General features: G+C 45.9%; 1 protein-coding gene across 2 annotated transcripts in view; it reads left to right on the forward strand.

The window, feature by feature from the left end:
• Positions 1-197: 197 nt before the first annotated feature.
• Positions 198-20,642, forward strand: part of Srebf2 (sterol regulatory element binding transcription factor 2) — a 61,025-nt gene continuing 40,580 nt past the window's right edge. Inside the window, exon 1 of one of the 2 annotated variants that reach the window (XM_036207507.1) lies at positions 198-280. Coding sequence is in view for 1 of the 2 variants with exons in the window: in XM_036207508.1 (XP_036063401.1) it covers positions 431-518 (88 nt within the window). In the remaining variant the exon portion in view is untranslated. Of the gene's footprint in view, positions 281-379; positions 519-20,642 lie in introns of those variants that run through there. The other variant, XM_036207508.1, reaches the window with a different exon arrangement.

Consider the following 20,642-nt stretch of genomic DNA (forward strand, 5'->3'; position numbering starts at 1 on the left):
AGGCGGGGCCCCGCTATGCAAATCTGAGCTGCTGATCGATGACGCGCCATCACCCCACGAGCCGCCTCGCACGCCGATTGGCTAAGCCGAGCCTGGTCCCATTGACAACAAACACGGGGGCCCCCCCGCGGGGGCTGGGGGGGCGGGGCCGCGGTGGGCGCGGCCCGGGGCGGGTGGGGGGGGGGGGGGGGGAGGAGGAATCCCGCCCCGCCCCTTCCGCGGAGTCCGGGCTCAGCTCAAACATGGCGGCGGCTGGCACGGGCCGGTGAGGCGGTACCAGGTGGGGGCCGTCGGGTGTCATGGGCGGTGGCGGCGGCACCGCCTCCGCGTCTCCCTGAGCCGGACCTCACGGCTGGGTGGTGGTGGGGGTGGGGGCGGTGGCGGTGGCGGTGGTGGTGGGGGAGGACGGGACTCTGCGCCAAGCTGGGCGATGGACGAGAGCAGCGAGCTGGGCGGTCTGGAGACCATGGACACCCTCACGGAGCTGGGCGACGAGCTGACGCTGGGGGACATCGATGGTGAGTGGCGGCTGGGTGGGAGTGCGGGGGGCGCGCGGGGAGGAAGGGGTTACGGCGGCGCTCCTCGCTCCTCGCGGCTGCGCCTGCGCCCACCCCGCGCGCGACCGCGGTTCCCGGTTCTTCCTGCTCCAAGCCTGATGAGCCCGGGCGGGCCACACGGCGCAGGGCGGGGGGCAGTTCCCGGAGGCCGAGGGGTCGTGGGCGCCGCGGGGTCCGAAGCGGGGTTTGGGGGCGTCGCATGCCTGCCAGAGGAGGAGGAGGAGGAGGAGGACGCGAGGCGGCCGCCTCGCCCGCGCCCACACGCGCTCGGGTTCGTCCGGTCTCCGTCGCCGGCGTCGCACCTGTCACTCCCCGCCCGGCCGCCGGAGCGGCTTCGGGAGTTCCCGGGCTGGGCGCTGAGGCTCGGCTCGGCTCGGCTCGGCTCCGCTCGGCTCCCCACGCCCCTGCTCTTTTTCCGCGACTGGCTGACTGACAGCCGGGTCTCCGGGCGCTCCGGAAAACTTTGGGCAACAGCTGCAAAAGCAAGTTACTGATGGAGCGGGCAGAGGCGGCAGTGCGGCGGTCCCGGCTGGCGGAGCCCCGGGCGCTCCTGCTGTGGCCCTGCAAAGGGAGTTGAGCGGCAGGGATTTTGAGTTGGTGGCCCCTCGGGTACAGACTAGGGAGCGGGCGGCCTTTGTTTCGGCAGCCTTAACCGCGAAGTGGACGACCTGGTAGGAGCCCAGGGATCCGCTCGTGCAGAGTTGTCTCACTTCCCGGCCACCGGAGCGAAGGAACGGTTTGGAGAGGGTCCCAGACTTGCCCGCGGTCATCAAGCTGCTTAACAAAAAGCCCAGTTCTCTCAGCTCCAGAGCCAATATTAGTTTCTTTCCACTCCACCTTGGAGGATTTGAAGTCCAATGAATGGGCTGGTAATTTAGTCAGTAATTGGGTTCTTTTGGTATTCCCAGGCCCAAATACTTTGTGTTATTTGGTTTATTCCTTGCACAGTCCTGTGAAATAGGTATCATTCTCATTTTTTATTTTTTTTAAACGGGAGTGTTGTCTAAGGTCACTGACTCTAGTGAGTCCAGAACTCTTAGGCAGTGACTCAGTTTATTGGAGTGTTATTACATCAAGAATCTACAACCTAGCAGGCAGATATCCTCATTTTGTAGAGGAAGAGACAGGTAGAAGGCTCTCTTCCGTAAGAAGAAAGATGTGAAAAGATGTGACGGGTTGTTTGAAAAAGGTGTTTGCTCCTTTCCTGTTTTGCTTTGGTGTCACCCCCGCCCCCCCCCCCCCGCCCCCCCCCCCCCCCCCGTTTGCCCTTACTTTTTATTCAGGTCATCCAGGCAGTGTGACAAAGACCCTGTAATCGAAGTTCCACTTTTAACCACAGATTCTTCCACTAAGTATTGCTAAACACCAAGATGGGTTAACAAAATGGGAGGGGTTAGTTCTTGGAACACAAGGGTAGCTAGTATGTTTTGAGCACTCAGGTGCAAGACACAGTGTTCAGCACTCACACACATTCTCAATCCTTATAATAGCCCTTTCATGTGAAGATGACTGTTGCCCCGTCATCTCCTCCCCTCATGGATGCTGAGCCTGAAGCCCAGGACATTGCATTGGCTTCCCAAATGTTCCCGTCAGTAAGAAGTAGATCTAAAACTGCCTACTGTCAGGGGCACAAGAAGAAATTCATGGTTTTTTTTTTTACTTATATTTTATAATGACCTTTACTTATCTTAATTTTCAGTATGTTAAATTACCTAGTGGTTGATAGTAACTTTATCTTCATAGATTGTTAAATCTATGTATAAATAAAATGAATACTCTAGAAACTACAGCAATGGGTCAGTAGTTTCATAGGCCTCTATGCCAAGTTTGGGAAGTGTTTCCTTGCTTCAAGAGCAGTAACTCAAGCACTGGCTTTGGTATCTCAGTTGAGAGGAGCCATGGAAGATAAGAAAGATGGTGTTTTATGGCCACATGGGATGGAGGTGAGGGCTACAGTGTTGAGCATACAGTAGCTTATGTTTGCATAGGGCAGTAAGTGAAAGTCAGGGGTGAGGAAGCTGGCTGAAGGCTCATTTACAAGGAAGATCTCACCAAGGAGACAGCCTTGACCCTTAAAAGACAAGAAGAACCAGTTGGACAGACTAAAAGCCATAGGTCTAGAGACAGAAGTGTCCCTTGAAACCCATCTCTTCCCCTCAGCATGTTACCCCCACTTTCCCTCTTCTTCCCACAGTCCTTTGCACTAGAACAGCACTTGGGACAATGAGACTGTTCACTAAGTGTCACTAAGGAATGCCTGTATGAATTCCTGGAACAGGATACTAAACAATTAGGTCTAATTTTCAGGATTGGATTAGGTTAGGTGACCAGCCCATGTGCTTCTAGGATGAGGAAGAAGAGAGATTATATGAATGCATTACTTTTATGTGTAATTGGGGGCAACTTATAACCTAGAGATCCTACTGTCTCAAGGAGGTCCTCTTTGGAGCTATGAGTCTAAGACCAATAGGGTCTCTTCTCATAGCTTTAAGTTTTTGATTAATTTGAATAAAATAAATGGTCATTGAGTTGGGAATATAGCTTTGTAGTAGGGTGCTTGCTTGGAATGTGTAAAGTCCTGGGTTCAGTACCCAGTCCTGCAAAGACAAACATAATGTGAATGAACATAGTGGTATACAATTACAATCTCAGATACTTTAGAGACTGAGGCAGAAAGAAGGGTTGCCTCATGATTCAAGACCAGCCCAGGCAATTTAGTGAGACCCTCATTTCAAATAAAAAGTAAAAAGAGGAGTGGGAGCCTAGCTTAGCATACATGTGGTCCTGGGTTCAGTCCCCAGTACAATCAAAAAAGTAGAATAAATAAACAATTTTAGCAGGACACTATACAATGAAATGGGCTATTTTATAGAGTGTGCTGAGATAACCTAGTTTAGATTAGGTAGCGGAGTGAAGCCTCTTAAAATACAAATGTCATTCTCTTTGAAGCAATGCCAAAGTCTAGATTTTTATGTGAAATCTCCAGGTTTTTAAACATTGGCTTCAATATCTTTTTTCCTGTGTGTGTGTGTGTGTGTGTGTGTGTGTGTGTGTGTGTGTGAGTCCAGCCATGGCTGTGCCATAGTGTTTGTGTGGAGGGTAGAGTATGAGTTCAGGTGTCAATTTTGGCTGTCATCTTCCCTGAATCAGGGTCTCCTTTTTCCTCTTTTGTTTGGCACTGCATATACTCTCTGGCCTCCAGCCTTCCAAGGATCCCCTCTTTCTGCCATCTTGGCAAAGGACGAGCACTGAGATTGCAAACTTGCCCTACCATACTTCATGTCGGTTGTTGGGATTTGAACTCAGGTCCTTACACTTGTGTGACATTTCCTCAGACCTTATTTTTCTACATTTATGTATTCAGTTGGTGAGTGTGCATTTGCCCAGCCATGTGCCCATGTTTGAGTGTATGGGACCAGAGGGCAACTTTTAGAGTCTGTTCTCTCCCTCTACCATATAGGTTCTGGGGATTGAACTCACGTGATCACATTTGGCAGCATGCCCCCTTACCCACTGCGCCATCTTGCTGGCTCATCCTCTTAAAAAATTATTTTTGAGAATTCCATACATATGTACAATGTATTTTGATCATATCCATCTACCAAACTCTCCCAAAACCTCCCCATCACATTTCCTTCCCAACCCATATACTCTTTTTCTTTTTTGAATAACTCTCTAGTCCAATTAGTGCTGCCCATATGCACATAGGTGTAGGACCTGCCATCCACTGGAGCATGGCCACCTTCCAGGACCCACACTCTTGGAGAGAACTGGCTTGCTCTGCCTATCAGCTGTTTCTTTGTTTATTAACTGTTTTGAGACAGGGTCTCTTACTCTGTAGCCTTGGTTGGTCTAGCACTTGTTATATAGACCATGCTCACCAAGATTGCCTGCCTTTGCCTTCCAGGTACTGAGATTAAAGGCTTGTGCCACTAAGCCTGTCTTGTACCTCTTATTTTTAGTGATGGAGAGACAAAGACCCAAAATCGAAACTAATAAAAGAAGCACTCGTTTTGGCCCATCTCATATATCTCTCTTCAAACTTGACCTTGGCCTCCCACTTGGCTTGTGTTTCAGAGTAGGGTCTTTGAAGATGTCCTTGTTGACAGCAGCCAGGTCTGTTTTTTGGGGGGCGTGGAAGGCAGAGAGTTCAAGACAGGGTTTCTCTGTGTAGCCCTGGCTGTCCAGGAACTCATTCTGTAGACCAGGCTGGCCTTAAACTCAGAGATCCTCCTGTCTCTGCCTCTTGAGTGCTGGGGTTAAAGGTGTGCACCACCACTGCCTTACTCAACCAAGTCTTTTTATAAGGGCAGAAAGATAGAATCTTCCACTGGGTGATTTTTTGCTAGGCACAAAAGAAATAGGTGTCAGGGCTGCAGAGATGGTTTAGCAGTTAAGAGCACTGGCTGCTCTTCTAGAGGATTAGGTTCAATTCCCAACACCCATGTGGTGGCTCACAGCTATCTATTTTAACTCCAGTTCTAGGAAGTCCAATGCCCTTATAGTGCACATATATATATATATATATATAGATAGATAGATAGATAGATATAGATATAGATATGCAGGCAAAGCACCCATATACATAAAAATGAATTAATCAGTTTTGAAAAATAGGTGTCAGGAGCAGCACTGATGAGCATGTAAAAGAATAACCAAGCTACCTTAGAAATAAAAGGCTTCTAAAGATGTTTTGTAATTAACATTATGTGTAAGAAATTATTGAATGAAATCCAAGAAGTGAGCTAGAACTAAGTTGTGTTCTAGATACAGAGTTTTTTGTGGAATTTAGTAAGGTATTTGTTGAGCATGTCAAAGTAGAGATAATTCTTGTCATGGGTTAAAAAATTTCTACTTTGTTGGTAAGAAACTTCCAGGTTCACGTGAGGGTGTGACCTCTGAAGGGTTGGCCCTGAAGACAGAGCATAGGTGGAATTGTAGGATTCCATTGAGGCCTTGAGCTTGGGGCTTTGAGGAAGCTCAGAAGACAGCTATACTGGAAAGCTTGCTGGGGAGATGATGAAATTCAGTCTTCAGTGGGCTTACGTGGGCAATAGTCACAGACTAGGAATGGGAAACATTCAAAAGGTCAAAACTGGCAGTGGGGATTGAGAGTGGAAGAGAACTAGAGTGGTGGAAGGAGAAGTGTAACAAGAAGAGGTGAGTTTCTCCAAGAGCAGCCAGCGAAGGACGGGCGGTGCTGCAGAGGGCAGCAGGGGTGGTAAGGCCATAAAAGGAGCCGGGAGCTGGGCAGGAGCTGGGCAGCCAGGAGAGAGCCGTCAAGTGGAAGGGGAGGGATCCAAAGCTAGATGGCCCAAACAGGAGTCCGAAATGAAAGGGTGAGGGGCAGGCAGAGGCAACTGTTCTCCCTGGAGGAGGCTGAAGAAATGGAAACGGCACCTAGGGCCTTGTGCATGTGAGGCAACCACTCTACCACTGAGCTATAGTCCCAGCCTCCTTTCTATGTTTCATTTTGAAACAGGGACTCACTAAGTTGCTCGGGATGGATGACCTGTCTCAGCCTGCAGAATAGCTGGGGTTGCAGGCCTGCCACTCCCAAGCCCAGCTTTACTTTCCTGTCTTTATGAGTTGCCTGTTCTAAACATTTCATGTAAATGGAACCAGAACCTGTGGCTTCTTTCACTTAGCACATGTTCAAGTTCATCCTTGTTGCAGTGTGGTGTTTCAGTACAACTCATTTTGCTAACTCACTTGTCAGTTGCCAGACCTTTGGGCTCTTTCTCCCTTTTGGCTATTAGGAGAGAAGCAACTGAGAACATGTGGTTTTCTGTGGGTATGTGTATTTATTTCTCTCTGGTAGACTATCCATATTGTTGTTTGTATCCACTCACTCTCTTTCTTAGTCTCCCCGGTCAGTTCTTCTGTTTCTTGGGGCCCACCCTTTGTTTGCCCAGCTCCTGGCAAGTCAGCCACCCTTAACTAACCTACAGAGTGATGTTGAAGTTCCTGTTCCTGGTTCTTGGTTTGGGGTGGTGGCAGCGTGTGCTTCCTTGGTGTTGCTTGATACTGAGTGTAATGCAACCCAGAATGGCCTGGGATGTACACCACGGTTTGAACCCTGGTCTGCTCACCTCTGACTTTGGACACCTCCCTTTCCATCTGAAGGCTCTATTGAACCACAGGCATGGATTGGAGGTCAACTTGAGGACCGGCCTGTTTAAAAATACATAGTCAAATCTCACTCCAACTTAATAGTTTGGCTGAATTTAGAGTTTTAGGCAGGATTTTTTTTTTCTTTCCAAGTACAAGGTTTTATTGTGCCACCCTGGAACTCACTATGTTGAAGAGGGGAGTGCTGGGATTAAGGGTATGTACCACAACCCCCAGCTAAGCATAACATGTTTGAGACCAGGTCTAGCTCTGTAGCCCGGGCTGGGTGTGTGATCGATATCCTTGGCTAGGCCATCGGAGTGCCGAGGTAGCAGACCTAGTGTGCAGGACAGGTAGGGCAGAGCTGGTGTCAGGGTTTGAAGAGGTTGCTGTGCTTTCGCGTCTAGTGGTGGAGAATTCTGATCCTAGGGTGTAGCACAAGCTTACCCAGAACTCACATCCTCCTGCCTCTACACCCGCAACCCCCCACCCCCACCCCATAGTGATGGTAATAAAGGCATCCACTGCTATCCCCACATTGCCATGGATGTGCTGGGAACTGAATTCAGGTCTTTGTGCCCACCAGGCTACACTGAGCTCCAACCCAGCCCCACCATTTTAAGTTTGTAGTTTTCTTCTGAAAGCTCTTGAAATCTTGCTGTTGTCCACAGCTTGTTTATTCTCCACATGCTTTAAGTTAGTTCTTGGTTTTTACCTAGTTATATTTTCTGGGGCTTCTCAGACCACCAGACCAGAGTCCTCTTGAGTGTCTCTTCTCCCTGTCTGACATCACCCTTGTTAAACATTCTCTGTGTTCACACCCAGGTCTTTGGGCTATAATGTTCTTGAGCATTTTCTGTCTCTCATTGAAGTCTTTAAAACTGTTTAAAAAAAAATTTGTAGTTTTTATACTCTGCTCAAGATCCTGATACTTTTTTTTAAAGTGTATTTTTTGCTTCTATCTCAAGTAGGTCTTGTTCTTAAGTCAGTACTGAAAAAGGAAACTCAAGCAACTTTATATCAATTAGAATTTCCTGGAGGCTGGGTGTATAGTTTAGGGGTTCATTCCTCAGCACCACATAAAGCCGTGTGTAGTGGCCTACTTCTGCAGTCCCAGGCTAGCTGGGTTACAGAAGATCCTGTCTCAACAACCAGCAGCAACAACAAAATAATCCCTGAGTATCAGATTGTCTGTATCCTTTTGCACTCTTTTGTTTGATTGGTTTTGGGTTTTTTGAGGCAGTTTCTCTGTGTAGCCTTGGCTGTCCTAGAGCCTAGAGTTCTGTAGACCAGAGCTTGACCTTGAACTCAGAAATCTGCCTGCCTCAGAGTGCAGGGATTAAAGGCTAGCCAGAACTTTTTTATTTTTCAAGACAGGGTTTCTCTGTAGCTTTGGAGCCTTTCCTGGAACTTACTTCAGTTGACCAGGCTGGCCTCGAACTCATGGAGATCCTCCTGTCTCTGCCTTCTGAGTGCTGGAATTAAAGGCGTGCGCCACCACTGCCTGGCTAGCCAGAACTTTTAAAGTATATACACAGTTGTCATATATTCACATACAGATCGCCTTATGTTACAATAATTGCAGTATAATAGTATATAATTGACTGTAATCAGCCAAATAGACCACTCACATGGCTCTGGCTCGGTTGAACATTTTTGTTATTTGTAACCTCTCATTGGCGTAGACGATCTTGCTGTGGACCCTTAGGGAAGGTCACTTTGGAGTCAGAGAGGAAGCTCAGGTCAAGAGCTGGAGTCCACGCCGCTAGCTGTAGCCTTTTCGCTTTCCAAATTTTCCATTGCTACAAATCACTGTGGCGACTATTTATTTTTGGGCGTAGAGAAGTGCTGCATTTATATGGGTCAATTTTTTTTTTTCCCCCGAGACAGGGTTTCTCTGTGTAGTTTTGATGCCTTTCCTGGATCTCACTGTAGACCAGGCTGGCCTCAAACTCACAGAGATCCGCCTGCCTCTGCTTCCTGAGTGCTGGGATTAAAGGCGTGCGCCACCACCGCCTGGCAGTATATGGGTCAAAATTTTAAACATGTGTAAAACAGGACTGTGGAAAGTTTTGCTCTGTCTACTAATCTCCCTAAACTACACTTCCTCAAAAGTAATCACATTTGAGCTGGAGAGTTGGTCCACTGGTTAAAAGCACTGACTGTTCTTCCAGAGGACCAAGATTCAATTCCCATCCCTCACGTGGCTAAAAACAATAGTAAATCCAGCTTTAAGAGATCCAATACCCTCTTCTGGCCTCTGAGGTTACTGCACATATGTGGTTCATAGACATACATGCAATGCAGGCCAGATATCCATACAAATAAAAATAAATCTCAAAAAAAGCTTTCTTTAAGTTTCTTTTGCCTCCTGCTAAACTTGTTATTCTAAGGACAAGCAAAGACAGGTGATATGACTTAAAGGTGCTTGCTGCCAGAGGACCTGATTCAATCTCAAGATGGAAGGAGAGAGCTGACTCCTGCAGGTTGTCTCCTGACCTCCCTGTTGCATGCACTACACATACACACATTGTAAAAGGAAAAAAAAAAAAAAAAAAACCACAGGTATGGTAGCACTCAGGAGGAAGGAGAGACAGGCAGGCAGGCAGGCAGATCTATGAGTTCAAGGCCGGGCTGACCACTTTTCACCATAATCTTCGAATTTAGGAAATGCCCTTTTGTGTTTTTTTTCTCATAATACTTTTAATTTAAGAAAAAAAAATCTCTCTTGAAGGACCTGAGCAGTGGTTCTCAACCTGTGTGTCATGACCCCTTTGGAGGGGTTGAACAACCCTTTAACAGGGGTTGCCTAAAACCATAGGAAAACACAGATATTTACGTTATAATTCATATCAGTAGCAAAATTACCAGTGATGAAGTAGCATTGAAAATAATGTTATGGTTGGAGTCACCACAACACAAGGAACTGTTTTAAAGGGTCACAGCATGAGGAAGGTTGAGAACCACTGGACTAGAGAGGTAGCTCAGCAGTTAAGGACTGTACTGGTCTCACAGAGGACCTGAGTTTGGTTCCTATAATCCATATCAGGTAGTCCTCAACTGCTGGAATTTCAGCTCTGGGAGTTTGAGGGAGTCCTGTGGCCTCTTCTGGCCTCTGAGGGAACCTGCTCCACTCATATGCACATTCTCACATACAGATACATACTTATATACAATTAAAGTTTTTAAAAAGTTTTGTTTTGGTCAGCCCTGAAATTGGGCTTGCTAGTGCTCACCTTTAATCCTAGTACTTTGGAGACAGAAGCAAGTGGGTCTGTGTGAGTTCCAGGCCAGCCTGGCATATGAGTGGGTTCCAGGCCATCCAGGGCTTGCACAGTGAGGCTCTGTCTGAAAATACCTGGCTTTGGTAGTTTTTCTGAACTGGTTAGGGCAAGCTTTCTCCTTGTTTCTTGGGCAGGGTTGGATGTAACTAGTGATAGCTGCTTTCCACGGTGTTTTGTTTTTTGTGCATACACAAAATAGCGTAAGATTGTTTAAAAGGTTATTTCATTGGCTGAGTTAGTGGGAGGGCACATGTATCACGGGGTGTGTGGGTAGAGGAGTTGATTCTCTTCCACAGTTGGTTCTCTCGTGCATCCATGTGGCCTCGGGGTGATCAAGCTCTTCAGACTTGGTGGCAAGTGCCTTTATCCACTGAGCCATCTTGCTGACCCAGGAACTTCAATTTGATTGACTCTAGAACCAAGGGTGGTTTTTTTTTTTTTAGAACAGTTTTAGAAAGTTAATTTTTTCCTTTTGAAAGGGCTTTTCTAAGTATGTTGGGTGGGACACAGGAGAAGTCAGAGTATGGTATGAAACATTCAGTTTTCCTCCACAAGACTCATGGGTTAAACTTTTTGATGTGGTGGATATTTTTAGAGGATAGCAGAGTAGCCTGGGCCTCAAGGTAAAGCTCTCTGTGGAACTCCTCTTAGAAACTAACCTCCAAGTGCTGAAGGACTCACAGGCTGGAAGATGGCTTTCTGCATCTTTCTGGCCTTGGGAGTTGCTAATGACCCTCACAGTCTTACTCTCTCTCATCTGGCCAGGGAACAGGTCTGTTGGGTTCGGGGTCTGGTTTGGAGTGGTGATGAAATTCTGAGCTGCTGAACCGGGTGTGGAACCGCCTTGTGGAACCCTGCCTAGCCCTGGCTCTTGCCATCCCACAGCTTCAGGGGGAAATAAGCTGTTTCCTAAGTGCTAACATTCCTGTGAGGCCTTACACTTCACAAAGTCCCCCTGGTAGCATTTATCTGCCTAACAGTGCTGTGAGACTGATACTTGATTTTTATCCTCATTTTTCATGGGCATCCATAAAGGTTCTGTAAAGAGAAAGAAACTGATTTATACAAGATTTTCTATGTTGAGCAGAGTGTACCATGCATCCTCTTCCTTGCCCTGTGCGTATGAGGTGGGAGATGTCCTGATGTAGGAAGCCTGGTTGTCTAGGAGCCTTTTCTCTGGTCAGAAGTTACAATGAATGAATGCCATGTATTCATAGCCCCCTGCTAGAGGATATTTGAAATTAATGAAACAGTCCCTGTTTGGGGGGAGCTTTTTCGTTTGGATTTCTGTACTCAGAATACAAGCTGACATCTAACTGTTCACAAGGAAAAAATGTAACAAGCACCATCCAGGAAGAATTCCAGATGTTTGAAGCACTAAGGAACGGACTTAGGGAAGTCTTCACAAGTACTTTGTCACTTGGGCTAAGTTGTGAAGAGTGGGTGAGCAGATCCATTCTTGATAAACTGTTAACCTTCTCAAACAGTTTTGGTCAGATTCTTCTTTGCTTCAGTGTATTCTTTATCTGGCTAGCTTGAACTAAAAGTCGGGATTTATTTGGGGAGGGTAGTATGTGTATTGACCAGAGAATCTCTAGAAAGCTGGGCTTGGGAAATGGGTTTGAACCTAGAGAGGCTCAGCAGCAGCACCAGAGCCCATCCATGGTTAAGCTAAACAGCAGCCTGCTTAGGACCTCACCATCCTTATGACCTGTTGTCTACTTTCCTGGGTGGTTCCCTGGTAGGAGCATGCCTTAATCAGAGCTGACTGTAGGAAGCCTTGTCAAGGCATGCCTGGTGGGCATTCTCCAAAGGAAGATCAGCATGTTCGTGGGGGATCCTGACCTGATGGTGGGCAAATGAGACAAGAATGGCACCTGTCCACTGTGCTTCTACTCTGTGATGATGGCATTAAGGCCTTTTACACTTTATCTGTAGGCAGCTCCATCCAGCCCCTCTTCTTCCTTCTACAATCTCTGTATTAACAACTTGCAGGACATTTCCTGGCACTGTGTTTTGTTGTTGTTTTTTTCCCCTCAAACTTTCCTTTTCCTTGAACATTTTTCTATCCTTTAACTCATAAAACCCTTTCTATCCTAGGTTTAGCTTTCAGTCTCCCACCGTGGATTGGTCCTTTACTCTCTGACAACCTTTTCTTCTCGAGGCATTGGTCTGTTCTCCCTTATGTTAAAGTTTGTGAAATTGGTTGGGTTGCTGTCCTCGCTGAGATTTTCTTGAACATGCTAGGCGAGCCTTCTACCACTAATAGCACTAAGCTACAACCCTAGCGTGCCCTCCCCCCTTTTAGACACTGTCTCACTGCAACAGAATGCCATCAAATTCACAAGCCTCTTGTTTGAGTTTCCCAGATGCTGGGGGATTAAATCCAGGGCCTTATACATGCCAGGTAAGCACTGAGCCACACCCCGAGCGTCTGAGATTGAAGGGTGAGAACCAGCACTTTTCTTTTTTTCTGTTGCCTTTCTCTTTTCTTTCGATCATCTCCTATTTTCCTGTCTTCTGAGATGATGAGGTTTCTCTTCGCGTCCTAGGCTGGTCTTCAGTTACCATCCTCTCTTAGCCTGAATGTTGAGATCACAGTTGTGAGCCACCATGCACAGCTCAGTGCTTTTGTCTGCTCTCTACAGGGTCTCACATGAGGCATTTACTTAAGATCCTATCAACACATAGTAAACATCATAGACCAAGTGCCAAGTGGATGTTTGTATATAATTTAATAACCTACTTTGCATATATTTTTGGCCTTAGTTTTAAAGAGATTTGATATGATAGTGAATTGTAGTGTCTTGGTGTCTTACATTCCTTAATGGTTTTAGTACCAATGGGGGTGGAGGTTGTTTGCTTTGTGGACTCTGCCCCCCAAGAGCACAATTCAGGTGAAGTGGTTTGTGACTGAGTTTTTGACAGCCGGTCATCTGTCATTGTGAAACACAAGGCACTCTCAGATAGAACACAGAATTATGTAGGATCAGTTCCTTAAGCATCTTGCTCAACTTTTACTCTGCTGTTTGAAGAGCATTAAGAGAGCTGCGTAGCACTAGGGTGGGGCCCGATCATGAGCTAGGAAAGACAGGAAAGGCCTGAGAGGATGACTTGTCCTTTCCTTCCCGAGCTTGGGTGTTTACAATGCTCACTCATCAACGAAGCACTCACTGAGTATCTGCCCGGTCCATCTGCTTCCAGACTTGGTTTGCTGCGATCCATGTGATAATGGAAACAGAGCAGTTGTGCGGTGACTGAGCTTGATGTTAAGTCCCAGCTCCACTACCTGCAGGTTGTGTGGCAGTGGTCAAGTTACTTAACCTCTGTGCCTTGTTTCCTTGTCAGAGAGGGGGTGATGGCAGCACCTATCTCCAAGTATAGTAGAGATCACACGAGGAAACCCATGCCAAGTGTTCAGCTGTCATGCTGGTTTTGTTACTACTCCTACTAGTCAGCCCAGAGCCGTGTCTTCTGGATCGCTGTATTCAGAGTGCAGACACTTGAAACATGGGGTGCCAAGAGTCTGGTGTCTCCCCACAGCCTTCGGTAAGAACTAGAGATGAGACAGTCTAGAGTCCCGCTACTGTGAGATGGGGCAGTCCTAGGGAGGGAGTTCTTCAGGAAAACCACACTGTGTATGTTTATGGGGATAACTTCTACAATAGGATGCTTGTGGGGGGAAAGCAAAACATCCCCACCCCATCTATCTCTCTCCTCATTTGTATGCTTGAGATTATGTACAAAACTCCTCTTTGGACTTGAACTTGTTTTCTTAGGCACAGTCAACTCCACATTTAAGCACTACAGAGCCAGGCAGTATGTAAAATGCCTTATAGCCAACACTTGAAAGCAGAGCCTCGTGGGGTGATGTTGACGATTATATAACTGTGTGTGAAAGTGCCTAACAAGGCTTCCAGGGGAATAACAGTGGCAGTGCTATGAAGTTGTTTTCCAGTATTTAAAACCATGTGTATACTCTGCTAATAAACATCCACAGACTCTGCACTAACACAGGCAAAGAAACAGCAGACCCCTTCTTACAGTCCCTGTGCTTTGTGCCTGGCCCTAACAGACAGATGTCTACACAGGCTTTCACCACCAGAATCTGCCTCTCGGAGGCATTTACTTTTGTGACTGACATGTCAAAGGATCTCAGTGAATGTTTATTCCATGCATGTCTTTCTTGGTTTGCTGTTTATTAAAGCAGAAGGGGCTAAGGAGACACTGCTTTGGAAGTTTGTCTTGTCAGAGCAGATCTCCTTTAATGAGTGAGAACTTGGATAGGAATATATACCTCTGAAAAAGCTACAGTCAACCGGGCAAGACTATCTCTTCCCTGTTCCCCTCCATGAGCCAGTTATACATGTGCTTACCTGAGGTGGATGTTCTCCAGTTAGCATGGGGGGGGGGGGTATTTTTATGATGCTAAAGATGGAATCCCAGGCTTTACTGAGCTCAGTCCCCAGATCTCTTCCATTGACATTTAAATCAATATTGAAAGCAGTATGTGGATTATTTCCTAAGTGCCTTCTAACACCTTTTTTTTTTTTTTTTTTTTTATTGCCACTCAGGTCTGTATTGCATCTTTTCCCCAAGTTGTGATTCATAAAATATTAAGACATATTGGGAGCCAGGTGTGGTGGTGGATGCCTTTAATCCCAGCACTCATCAGGAGACAGAGACAGTGGGTGGGATCTCTGAGTTTGAGGTCAGCCTGGTCTACAGAGCAGGTTTTAGGACAGCCATTAACAAGAGACACCTTGTGTACAAGCAAACAAACAAACAAAAACAATAAATAAATAAATGGGCGTTTTGGAAACCAGGCATGCTGGCACATGCCTGTAATCTTAGTACTCAGGATGTGGGGGCAGGAGAGTCAGGAGTTCAAGACCAGCCTAGGATACATGAGACCCTATCTCAATTCCGCACACACACCAAAAAAAGGGAGGGGGCAGCAGTCAGATGTAACTATTATATTATCACATAAAATTAATACAAATGAATTTGACTTCATTTCTAATCACCTCCTATACATTTCAATAAAATATAAATATGATTTCCAAATAGAAAGTGAAATTTGCTTTTAGACGATTTACCTACTTATTTCTGTGGGAGGCGCACACAGAGGCCACAGGACAACCTGCTGGTGTCAATTGTCCCCGTCCACCACACGCATTCCAGGGATCAGCTCAGCCCATCAGTGTAGCTGGAGTTTTCTCAAGTCCTGCCTGGCCCACAGTCAGGACAAATCTCTCACCCACCAGTCTCACAGCCGCTCAGACCCAACCGAGTAAACACACAGAGACTTATATTGCTTACAAAGTGTATGACCGTGGCAGGCTTCTTGTTATCTAGTTCTTATATCTTAAATTAACTCATTTCTATAAATCTATACCTTGCCACATGGCTCATGACTTACCAGTATCTTACATGTTGGTACTCATGGCTGCGGCTGGCATTGTCTCCTGACTCAGCCTTCCTGTTCCCAGAATTCTCTGCTTGTCCTGCCTATCCTTCCTGCCTGGCTACTGGCCAATCAGCACTTTATTTATACAGAGAGATATCCACAGCACGTCAGACTTGGTGCTGTGCCTCTACTCACTGGACCATCTTGCTGGCCTTCCTTATTTTTTTTCCCACTCTAAGAGTTTATTAAGGGGAAGAAATAGAAGGAGATGCTTATGGAAAGATGGTTCAGGAGGCCCTCCTTATTTTTTAAAAAGATTATTATTTTTTTTTTATGTGTGTGAATGTTTTGCCTGCATGTAAGTGTGCTGCATGAATGTCTGTGTACCATATACACACCTGGTACCCAAGAGGCCAGAAGAGGGCATTGAATACTCTGAAACTGAAGTTGCAGATTGTGAGCCACCATGTAGACGCTGGGAATCAAACCCAGGAAACATCCTTAGGAAGAGCCAGCTTATGGTCCTAACCATGATCCAGCCTTTGTATGTTGCGTTTCACAGAGTCTTGCTGGGTATCCCAGGCTGTTTTGGAACTCCTGCCTCGCCCTCCTGAGTGCTGGAATTATAGGCATGTGTCACCACCACACCTGGCTCTTAGGTCTTTGGTTTGTTGTCAGTGCTGGGGTAGAACCCAGGACCTCTCTCTCTGTTGGTCAGCTGCTATATTGGTCAGTTGGTACCACTAAGCTCTATCCCTCATCTAGGTTCTTCTAGAAGAAATCTTGTGTATTCAAAAGCTAGCCGGTAGCTGGTGTGAGGTGGGGAGTCCTTGGCGGAAGCCCGCAAGTAGTTTGAAGTAGAATGTCAAGACAGCTTAGAGGAAGAGTGAAGGTGTTCTCAAGCGGAAGTCAGGACACAGTGGTCTTTCCCGAGAATGACTACCCAACCCCAAGCCTGTGCAGAAAGGGAAGTGGGTCTTTCCAGGGTAGATGAGAAACTAGTAGGTGAGAGGTGAAACCTTTAAGAGCTGGAGAGTGGGGTTGGAGAAATGGCTCAGAAGTTAAGAGTCCTTACTGCTCTTCATGAGGACCAAAATTCGCTTCCAAGCACCCACAAGAGTTGGCTCACAACCACCTGTAACTAACTTGAGCTCAAGGGAATCTGACTGGTCCCCTGCAGTACCACATAAGCTGAACACACACACACACACACACACACACACACACACACACACACACACACACACACACACCTTTAAAGAAAGAAAAAAGAGCCAGGTGTAGTGGCGCATACCTTTAATCTCAGCATTTGGGAGGTGGAGGCAGAGGCAGGTGGATCTCTGAGTTCGAGGACAACAAAGCTACATACACAGAGAAACCCTGTCTCAAAAATACAAACAACAGGAGTCAGTCAGAGCAAGTGGTAGGAAGCTCTGAAACATGTGAAATTTGATTTGGGTCTACAGAGATGGCTCAGCAGTCAAGAGTACTTGCTACGCTATAGAGGACCTGAGTTCTGTTCCCTGCACCCACATGGCATCTAACAACCATTTGTAACTAGTTCCAGGGAATTTGATGCCCTCTTCTGACCTTTCTGGGCAGCAGGCATACATGTGCAGGAAAAAGAGCCAGCCCTTGCTGTTTTTGTGAAGGAATTGGGTCTGGGTCCTAGCACCTACATGGCAGCTCACAACAGTCCTTAGCTAAAATTCCAGGAGACCAATATCCTCTCTTCTCCTCTATAGGCATCAGGCACATCTGCAGTGCACATAAATACATTCATTGGAAACACTCATGCACATAAAATAAAAAATAATTTTAAAACTTTAAATATGATTAGAAAGATGGATCTCCCAATCAGATACTCAAAGCTGATGCTATTGGACAGGAGACTGGTTGAATTCAAAGCAGGATATAGGCTGGAGTGATAGCTGCTGCGGAGCTACCTTAAAATAACACCTAACAACTTCAGGGTGAACTTGTGGCAGAGTAGAAGCCATTGAAAGTGGCCTTGAAAATAGTTCCTCCAGCTGAGGTGATGACAGCTAGCTCAGGCTGTGCTGTGGGGACTGGCTTCACTCTGTCCACTTCTTTCCTGCAGAGCTGCAGAGCTACCTTCTGGGGTGCCTGGGAAAGAAGGGAGAGAGACTGGGATAGAGCAACCAGGAGACCATGTTAAGAATTGCTGTAGATTTCTTGGGTGCTTTCTTTTTCTCCTGAGAGGGGGCTGAGGAGGGAGGGAGAGAGAGAATGTGAATGAGAACGTGTGTGTTTTACGTATGTGAATGTTCTGTTATGTACAAGCCAAAGCAGGATCGTGTCTTCCTGTATTGACCTTTTACTAAACTAGAAGCCAGCTGTTTGGGCTAGGCTGGAAACCAGTGTGCCCTCCGATTCATCTCTCTTTACCTCCTAATTCTAAGGTTATAAGCACACACTGCCATGACCAGATTTTATGAGTACTAAGGATTTGAACTCAGGTCCTCATGCTCACTCAGGGAGCACTCTTATTATGCACTGAGTCAGGCCTTTTTCTTCTGATTTTTTTACTTTAATGTAATATATGTGCAAAGGAATCCATAATTTCAGCATGTTATGAACACAAGCATTTGAGAACCTCTGTCTCCCTGTCCAATTTTCTTTTGAGGTTTCTTTGGCAATTAAAAAGAATTCACTCATCTGTCACTTAAAAGTCCAAGATAGCTAGCTGGGCACTGTAGTAATACACACCTTCAATCCTAGCACTCATGAAGCAGAAGCAAGTGAATCTCTGTGAGTTTAAGGCCAGCCAGGGCTATATGGTGAAACCCTTAATCCAACTCATTATGCCAAGGATGACCTTGGGATAACCTTGAACTCCCTCTGTCTCCTTCAGGTTCAAGATTGCAGTCACGTACCACCGTACTCAGCTTTTCATGTTTTTTGAATCTTGTGACCCTGATCCATTTTCCCCTTAAGCCCCTTTTGTTTATGAAGATTTCTTTTTCAGGATTTATTAACTTCATTTGTGTGTGTCACGTTTGTGTGGGTACACATGGAGGCCAGAAGACGGTGTCAGAGCCCCTGTCATGGGAGCTAGAATCACAGGTAGGTAGTTCTGAGTTGTCCGACATAGGTGCTGGGAATCAAACTCAGGTGGTCTGGAAGAGCAGCAAGTGATCCTCCAGACCCTGGCTTTTATTAAAGTTTCTTTTCTGTTGTTGTTTTTGTTTGTTTGTTTGCTTGTTGTTTTTTTTTTTTTAATTGTGTGTCTCTGTGAATGATTTATTTTGTGTCTGTGTATGAGATTTGACAGGGAAGGGGGACCATGCCACAGAGTGTGTGTGTGTGTGTGTGTGTGTGTGTGTGTGTGTGTGTGTGTGTGTGTCAGTCAGAGGACAACTCTCTGGGGTTGGTTCTTTCCTACCTTTACGTGGGTTCATTCCAGCAATCAAACTCCCATCTCAGGCTTGCATTATTGGGTGGAAAGTGCCTTTATCTAATGAGCCATCTTGCCAGCCCTTGTTGGAAATGCAGAAGATTTTAAAACAACCATCTGTTTTCACTAAGTGATTAAGTAACTCTATGGCACCGATATTATAAAATATAATACTGTAGAACTCCTGTTTTTGTTGGTGGTGGTGGTAGTGTGTTTTTTTTTTATGTATATAGAAGAGGGCACCAGATCTCATTACAGTGGTTGCTGGGAATTGAACTCAGGACCTCTGGAAGAGCAGTCAGTGCTCTTAACCTTTGAGCCACCTCTCCAGCCCCAGTGGTGGTGTTTGTTTGTTTGTTTGTTTGTTTTTGACAAGGTTTCTCTGTGTAGCCCTGGCTGTTCTGGAGCTCACTGTTTATATCAGCTGGCCCCAAACTCAAGAAATCCACTTGTCTCTGCCTCCTGAGTGCTGGGATTAAAGACACATGCCACCACCACTTGGTCTGTTTTCTAAATTTGTCTATAATGAATACATTCCTTTCATGATTTAAAACATTGTCTCATCAGGTAAAGGCATTTGTTACCAAAGCTGATTGACCTGAGTTTTATCACCAGAGCCTACATGGTATGAGGAGAGAACTGACTCCTAAAAGTTACCTCTATATATGTGCCTAGTATGCATAAGTGTCCCCTTCCCCCAGGCAAATAAATAGAATTAAAAAAATAATTAAATAAAAGTAAATTATCTTAACACAACATTCATAATAAATATAAAATGTGAGAATAACATCTATGAAAGTCTCGAAGAATTAATAAAATGTGTATTAAAAAAATAAGTAAGGGTTGGGGATTTAGCTCAGTGGTAGAGCGCTAGCCTAGCAAGCTCAAGGCCCTGGGTTCAATCCTTAGCTCAAAAAAAAAAAAAAAAGTAGTGGGACAGGAGAGCTTGCAGAAGACCCATGTCCAGTTCCCAGTATCCACATGGCAGCTAATAACAACCGCAATTCTGGGGATCCAATGCCTTCTCCTGTCCTCTGTGAGCACCACGTGCACATGGTACACAGACACATTCAAGTAAAATACCCATACAATAGAAATAAATGAGTGACCTTTGCTGTATGTGACCACTCACAGTGTAATGTCATGTCTGAGAAGGGTCAGAGAAGCCAGCCTTGGTAACGTGGTAAATTCCAAGTTATGTGGTAAGTTGTGTAGTAAGACCCTGTCTTAACACTTCTTCCTACCCTACCCCCACAAGAAGCAAAGAATAATGACCTGTGTACCAGCTCTTCCCTCACCTCCCAGGGCTAGATAGCAAATACCTAAAGAATTAAGACATTGTTACTCCATCTGGGATAACTCCAGGCCCATCGGATGTTACCCCATCAGGGGCCTTGGAGTGATGGCTCAGTGGCTGCCCTTTCGGAAGACCCAGGTTCAGTTCCCAGCCACCCACACACATGTCAGCTCAGAACCATCTGTGACTCCAGTTCAGGGCATCTGACACCCTCTTTTGGCCTCCTTGGGCAAACACCCTCTTTTGGCCTCCTTGGGCACGATACTTACCCTTGCTGTACAGACATACACGTGGGCAGAACACCCATATGTATAAAATAAAATAATAAAATTTTGATCTGATCACATTTCAGGTTATCTTATTGTACTCAATGCTGTGTGGCTAAGCCAGCCAAGAGAATTTATGTTGCCTCTAGGTCATAAACTCCATAGAGTGCACATGAATTTGTGTCTCTTTGAAGTATGTAACTACTTGAAATACATGGATGCTAAACAGAGTCTCTAGTTTTGTTTCTTGCTTTGAAAGAGACAGAACCCAAATGTAGTTTCTTAGTGCTCCAGCAACT

This window comes from Onychomys torridus, chromosome 16 (genome assembly GCF_903995425.1).
Source record: "Onychomys torridus chromosome 16, mOncTor1.1, whole genome shotgun sequence".
Classification (NCBI taxonomy): Eukaryota; Metazoa; Chordata; class Mammalia; order Rodentia; family Cricetidae; genus Onychomys; species Onychomys torridus.